Genomic DNA, 7,155 nt, shown 5'->3' with positions numbered 1-7,155 from the left:
TTTTCTCATCTGTAACATGGCACCAGTAGTAATCTCTTGGGCTCCCCAGGTGGTGCTAGTGGTAAAGAACTCGCCTGCCAATGCAGGAGACATGGGTTCAGTTCCTGGGCTGAGAAGATCCCCTGAAGGCAGGCATGGCAACCCACTCCAGTATTCTTGCTTGGAAAATCCCATGGAATGAGGAGTCTGGCAGGCTACAGTGCATAGCGTCGCAGAGAGTCAGACACGACTGAAGTGCCTTAGCAGGCATGCACAGTAATCTCTTCCTTATAGGGTTGCTGTGAGGGTTAGATCAAAACGCATAAGATACTTAGAGGAGTATCCACACAAAATAAGTGTTGTATGTCCTCATTCTCCGGGGCACACTGACTTCCATGGTAGGGCTATGTGATCATTTGTTTGACCAGGCCCCTCTGTGGGATATCTGGGTTATTTCTAAAACTGTTTCTGTTCTAAACACTACTATAAATATACTTCATTAATAGGGTTCTCTGGGGGATGCAGACACATGTATAAGAGGTGGCCATCCCAAGTCTGGATTTTCCTGTGACTCCCATGAGACAGGAACAAAGCTCAAGGCAGGTGGGCCAGCCTTGCCTGGTAGGCTTGAGGGGATAAAAGCTGCTGAAAAGGTGGGCATGCAATTTCCTTGGATGTGAAACAGCATGTGATGATCTCCTCTAGGGTATTCTGAGCTCAGTTGAAACTTATGCGCCAATTCCAACCCCTTGGCCGTCTGAAAGTCCCAAGAGAAAAGGAGGAATAGCCCTGAATTCCTGTCTGGCACTTGGTGTTTGGAATGAGAGCAAATGATTTCTCTTTCCTGTCTTACTCATCTGTTAAATGGCCACTGCTGATCTCCCCTGCTTCCTGATTGGTGGAGGAAGTGTGGGGAGCTGGGGAGCTCTGTATTAGGTGGGAGGCCTGCCTCATCTCAGGCCAGTTTTGTGTGCTGAAGATCCTAAAAGGTCTTTTCAGTTTGAAAGGCTGGAACTTAGGCAAAGCCAAAGGGGTTTGGAGTAAGGTGGGCCAGGAAAATACAGAGTCCAGCTGGGGCAGGAGGAGTGAGAGGAAGGGAATGGAGAAGGGAAGACTTACAGTGGTATGTCCTTGGACTCTTGACAATAAGGCCTTTCCCATCATTCCACTCCAGCCGATCATTAGATCAACCACCCTTAACGTCAAGAGTTATTTACAGGCACCAGAGGAGTTGCCTTAGAGCATCAAGGCTCCATACAGCTTAGCTTGTGACTCAAGCCAAATTCCTTTACCATAGCAATTGCATGACCTTGTTTTCTCTGAGCTTCAGTTTTCTCATCCGCAAAATGGAGCTAATATGTTCTGCTTCTAAACATAGGGCTTGAAGTGATTCTAGGAGGTAATCTTGGCACAGAGTGGACGGGTCACTCAACTCAGGACACCAGCAAGTTGATATCTCAAGTGGGACTGGAACCCAGACCTCCAGATTGCTTCTTCTTGGGCCATCACCCTGGGATTCTCTCTGCCCTTCCTCTGCTGCTATGAAGCCCAACAACTAACAATAAGTCTCAGCCACTCTGTACTTCTCCACAGCATGGAATGCCCTTGTCAGGAACCTGGTTGATGGGAGGCTAGCCAGAGAGCTTCAGAAAGCTGGTAAGTGACCCCAGTGCCTCTCTCATCTTTTTTTGGACTATTGACCCATCCATTCCACAGTGTGCCTTGGCACTGTCCTAGACAACAGGGACCTAATGGGGAGTAGGAAAGACCAAAGATATGGCCTCTAACCTTGCAGAGTTGACTGTCTTAGTCGCTGGCCCAGGTAATCTGGAAACTTGCAGTCATGGAGAAGAGGGCTATTCCAGTTGGCAGACCCCATGGAGTCTGAAGCCATGATCTCACCATGTACCTATACCTTCAAGCCTCCAGTAATATTGATTTAGGTATCCTTCTCCATGAACCAACCTGTATCCTTTTCCATGAATCAACCTGCCTTGGCAACCAACCTTGGCAACTTGGCAACAGAAGTCTTTTTCTATTGCTTCAAGCAAAGCATTAGGTTCAGATGCTTTCACAATGATAGGTAGCCTTGGTGAAACTTTGAGCTCACAGAGTTTGTTATCCTTGGCTGCCCAGTGACACTTTATCAACAGACTGGAGTAGAGGTGAAGGATGAAAAACAGATATACTGTTAACAGAAATGACTTGCAGTAACCTACTGCATGTCTGGCCCTGAGAGTTCATCATCTGCTAACAGGCTTCAAACAAACCTGAGTGAAAACAGAGGCTCTGAGACATTCAGTAACTTGCCAAAACTAGTAAGTGGCCAAGCGGGAATTTCAATCCTGATCTGAAAAAGCAGATACTCTTGCAATTTTTCTAAATGCATCTCTACAGGGTATGAATCCAGTCCCCAAGAAGCTTTTCATCCAGGTGAATAGACAAGCCTCATCCAAGAAACCACAAATTAGGAACAGTACTGGTGGAGATGTTCTCTGTAGAAGCAAAGGCACCTAAGAGGGAAGACATAGTTGTCTTAGTGGATTTGAGGACAGTGAATAGATTAAGGCTTGCTGGCCTGGGGAGGCCTGGAAGAGGGGTGGGTCCCCCTTGTGACCAGCTTTGGATGCCATAATAAACAGAATGGGTCTTCTCTTCCAGGCACTGGGTAATCTTTGTGAAGATTTGTGACAGTATAAAGTAACAGCAGCAGTTGAGGATGATGCATTTCAGATAAATTACAAGTTCCTTCTTGGGGTGGGTTTTTATTTTAGGGAATGATCACAGGGCTGGGATATGTCCATGCATCCCAGGACAAAACAAGATGGCATCTGGTTTCCTGTAAGTTTTTTAGATGTGTTGTAAGACCATCTAACAGTCCGTCGGTTGGTGAAGGGTTAAGTTGGTATAGTCACGTGATAGAAGATTTTGCAACCATCAGAAATATTTAGGAAGGATGAATTCATTATAACATGTAAAAATGCTTATGTCAAAGAACAGAACTACAAAACTGAAAGTCTTAATAATAGTAAAAACAACAGTAATAGTAATATATCATCCAAGGGGAGGAAACGGGAAAGAAAGGGAAAAATACAGAATGCTAACAGTAGTTCTGTTAAGGTGATGAGATCCATGGGTGACTTTCCCACCCCTGGCCCTCAGCAACTTCTCTACGTTTCCCCAGTTTTTCTTTACTGACATGCATTCCGCTTTTTGACATCTATTCTTTTCTTTTCTCTTAAAAAAAAAAAAAACCAAACAACTTTGTCTTTCCAAACTGCTATTTTGCCATACCTATGCTGCAGGGGAGCAATGAGGAGCAAAAGAACAAACAGATGCAGAGCACCCAGCGCGGTGCTTCGCACAGAATTGGGCGCTCTAGGAATGTTAGGTGAGAAGGGTCTCATGACCCGGCTTCCCCGCGGCACCAGAACCCTGCCCGGGGGCACAGACTCTTCCGACGTCGACGCTCACCAGGTCCAGCAAGCACGGTGACCAAAGAAGCTACCGCCGCCGCCGCCGCCAAAGTGAGCCCTGCGGACGTGGAGCCCGGGCCGCACCGCCCCACACACACCCACTTCAGCAACCTCGCGCGACGGCGCGCGCACCACGGCCCCACCCCCTATGACGCGCCTCCAGGAGGCGGGATCACGGAGGCCCCGCCCCGCGCTCCTCCGATTGGCCGCCGCGCTGTCACCACCACGTCGCGGGAAGCTGGCAGGGTGTGTGCGTGTGCCTGTGTGTGTCTGTGTGTGTGTGTGTGTGTGTGTGTGTGTGTGCGGTTTGCTTTGTCATTCGTATCCCCGTCGCTCGCAGACGCGGCCGGCTTGGCCGAGCACTCCAGGATCCTCAGGAAGGGCCCCCGGCTTCTCCCGGACGAGGAGGATGCGGCCAGCCCCTTACATAAGGATGCGGCGGACTGGAGTTTCAGTTCAGCGCAGAAACGCACATGCCGCAAACCCAGGCCTCGCGATTTCATAGGGCGCTAGGGATAGCTTAACAATGAAAAAAAGCACTGCATGCGCTAATGTGAATTCTCATACAGTGAAATGCAACCCAACAATAAAGAAATGCACCTTCGTTACAAGGCAGAATATAGGATGTTATATTTATAGGGCCTATTTATAAGCCTCTATTTAAATCGTTTCTGATAGGCTCGGACGCAGGCCCAGACACCTTCATGATTGGTGCACTCTTCTGTCCTTCAAAGAGGTAGGTTCTAGAGTCCGTTTTGCCTCAGCGGGCCCCGGGATTGGCCGGCAGCAGCGTAGCGGCGCCTGCGATTGGTCCGAGAGGCCGTCCGTCGGAGCGGTGGAGGCGGGGCAAGCGGCTGGCTGGTGCTGGGGCGGGCGGGCCCCGGAATTGTCATTTCTTTGTTTCCGAAGGCGGAGGAAGCTCTGAGCGCCCCCCTCCCTCCTCCCCGTCCCACCCCCTCCCCCCCCGGGTGCTGGCTCCATGTCTGTGTGACCGGCCCCAGGGGTAGAGTCCAGGCCCGACGCGGGGCGGGCCGGCGGCGGCGGCGGCGGCGGCGGCGGCTGAGGTGAGAGACGGCGGCGGCGGCGGCGCGGGCACCCGGCCCCCCAGCGGGAGGATGAAGCGGCGGAACGCCGACTGCAGTAAGCTCCGCCGCCCCCTAAAGCGGAACCGGATCACCGAGGGCATCTACGGCAGGTGAGTGGCGGAGCCCCCCCGCCTCCGCCGGCGCGGGCCCCGCGGGCCCCCCGGCCGGCTCCGGAGGGGCCGGGCCCCGTTATGTAACCCCGACTAGGCCGCACGCCCGCGCCGGGGGCTCCTCGGAGGAGCGCTGCCCAGGAGGGAGAGGGCCCCGGGGGTCCGCCCCGGGGAGCGCGGGGCGTGGCGAGGGCCGCCGGCCCGGCTTCGAGGGCGCGGCGGGCGCGGGCTGAGGGAGCCGCCGCGCCGCCGTTGGGAGCGTCCGGGCCCCGCCGGGGGGGAGGGGCGGCGACCCCTTCCCCGCCCGTGCCCGCCGGGCCCTCGGGGCCGCTCCCGGGGCCCACGGGCCGCCTCTGTCCCCCCGCCCCTCAGTCCCCTCTGGCCCGGGAGTCGCCGGCCCGGGCTGCGAGGCGCGTGGACCATATGCCCCGGTGACGGGGAAGGCTGACAAAGTTGGGAGCAGACAGGGGCCCCCCCGCGGTCCCTCGGCTGACCGGGCAGGTGGTCACGTTGCCCCTCTCGCCTTTTACTTCTCTTACGGGATCTCAAACTTGACACCGACTGCTGAAGCTCATACCCACCCCCCAAATCATGCGCTGTGGCCCCGCTCCAGACTCAGGCGAGATGACCCTTTTCTCAGCCGCATTATTTTGACAATTTTAAGGAGATAGTTTTCTTCGAACCCGGTAAAAGGGATTTTTTCTCCAAACTCACGTGGTTTTTTTTTGTTTGTTTGTTTGTTTTGTTTTGTTTTTAATCCTCCCCAAAGCAAAGCCGTGTCCCTTTAAATAGAAATTGAATTCAATACCGAGGGATAGGACAACAGGTTCACCGGGCAACTAAGTGACCATCCCAGCTTCCCTCAGCAGCGTTTGTGTTCAACTGTTATTTTCTGGTTCTCACTATGTTAATTCTAAATGGTACTTGCCTTGATAAAGAGATGATTTTAGAGGAGAAGTGGTTAGTTTACAAAGGAGAGTTCTCAGGATGTGCATATAAGCTTAACTGAGTCCTGGTGGTGTTTTACAATTTAGCTTTTTTAGCTGTGGAACTTAGAGAAATATGTGAGGTAACTGATGACACCCAAGTTGCCTGAGCATAACTGGACACCTTGCTTGTGCTACTGTTGACACATTTAGAAAGATTCCTTTTCACAAGCAGCTGACTGATGTAAACATTGGGTGTTTTCTTTATTTCAAGCTTAAAAGCAGTTAAGAAGTCAGTTAAAGTAAGAAGTTCTCGGATATATTCTTATGTAAGGAGCCACAGATCATAGGAAGAGTTCATTCATTCAACAAATACCTGCACTATGTACCAGGCTCTATTCTAGCTAGTAAGAGTGTAGCAGTAAGTCAAGCAGGCCAAAAATCCATGCTGAATCAATCAAACCTGACCAATTAAGCAAAAGCTATAAAAGCAGAAAACGTTTTTCCTACAAATTTAATGGATGGGGGAAAGTTCTCTTCAAGTTGCACACACTATAATTTTTGAATAAGGGAAGGGTTTTCTCCCTGCCTATTGAAAATGATTTGAACAATTTAATATTAATGGGGACACAATAGAGAAAGCATATTAAACAGAGTTGGTAAACCAAGGACAACTGTGCTATTTGAATGGCCGCTATTTACTGTAACGTATGATGATGTACCTGTTTATAGTCAGAAGATTGAGAATCCCATACTTTCCATGTTTTCTGTTGTATTTCAGCTTCTCTTGCATTTGAACACACACGCGCAGTTTAGTACGTGCCCCATAGTTGCCACTTAGTGTGCATCAGTGTGAAGAGACGAATTTATTGTTTAATGAAGTTCCTTTATTTTACTAATGAACTTCTGAAATTTGAATTTTCTTACCCTAAAGGTTAATAGTAAATACTCTATACAGCTATTCAGTTTCATCTGTAAGATTGTGAAACCAATAGTATTTCAACTCTCAAATCTGTTTAAGCTTCTCTTTGATAACTCTTTAAGTTAAATGTTAATAAAAGACCTAAATATATTTCTGTCTTTTCTCTTGGAGCACCATATATCAAGTGAGCGGTTCAATTTACTCATCTGTTTCTTAGTTTATATTAATTTATATTTCTTAGTTTATATTATTATATTATGGAATATTATTATATTATGGAATATTATGATCTGAAGAACAAGATCATAGTGTTAAGGTTTTTGGCAGTTTTGTTTTCAAAAAGAGATTTAGAAAATTTCCAGTTATTTCTGAAGCAGACAGAATGAGTGAGCTAGTTCTGAATTGTGGTGTTTGAGGATTTGTGAGTATCAAATTTCTGTTCATCATCACATTTAAGTCTACACTAAATTGTTTGTAACACCATCTATTGCCCATTTTGTTTCTCAACATCTGGCCAATTTGGTCTCATTAAATAGAGAGCTTTGTTTTCTCCTGAGGCTCTGTTGACAGTTCTGATAACCACTGTCTACTGTTTCACAGCATAACCTTTCATGGACTTAATATTTGTGTGTTCTCAGTCTGCACAGCTCTGAGCTT

At 49.0% G+C, this 7,155-nt stretch overlaps 1 protein-coding gene across 2 annotated transcripts in view; it reads left to right on the top strand.

The window, feature by feature from the left end:
* The first annotated feature begins 4,529 nt into the window (after window positions 1-4,529).
* The window catches only part of MACO1 (macoilin 1), a 68,625-nt gene continuing 65,999 nt past the window's right edge, over window positions 4,530-7,155 (top strand). For both annotated transcript variants that reach the window (XM_068967753.1, XM_068967752.1), the window contains exon 1: window positions 4,530-4,650. In XM_068967753.1, coding sequence (XP_068823854.1) covers window positions 4,571-4,650 — 80 coding nt within the window. In that variant the 5' untranslated portion in view covers window positions 4,530-4,570. The remainder of the gene's footprint in view (window positions 4,651-7,155) is intronic.

Source organism: Capricornis sumatraensis, chromosome 3, assembly GCF_032405125.1.
Source record: "Capricornis sumatraensis isolate serow.1 chromosome 3, serow.2, whole genome shotgun sequence".
Lineage (NCBI taxonomy): Eukaryota > Metazoa > Chordata > Mammalia > Artiodactyla > Bovidae > Capricornis > Capricornis sumatraensis.
Note: the sequence above shows the minus strand (reverse complement) of the source record. Positions and strands in the feature narration are given on the sequence as shown.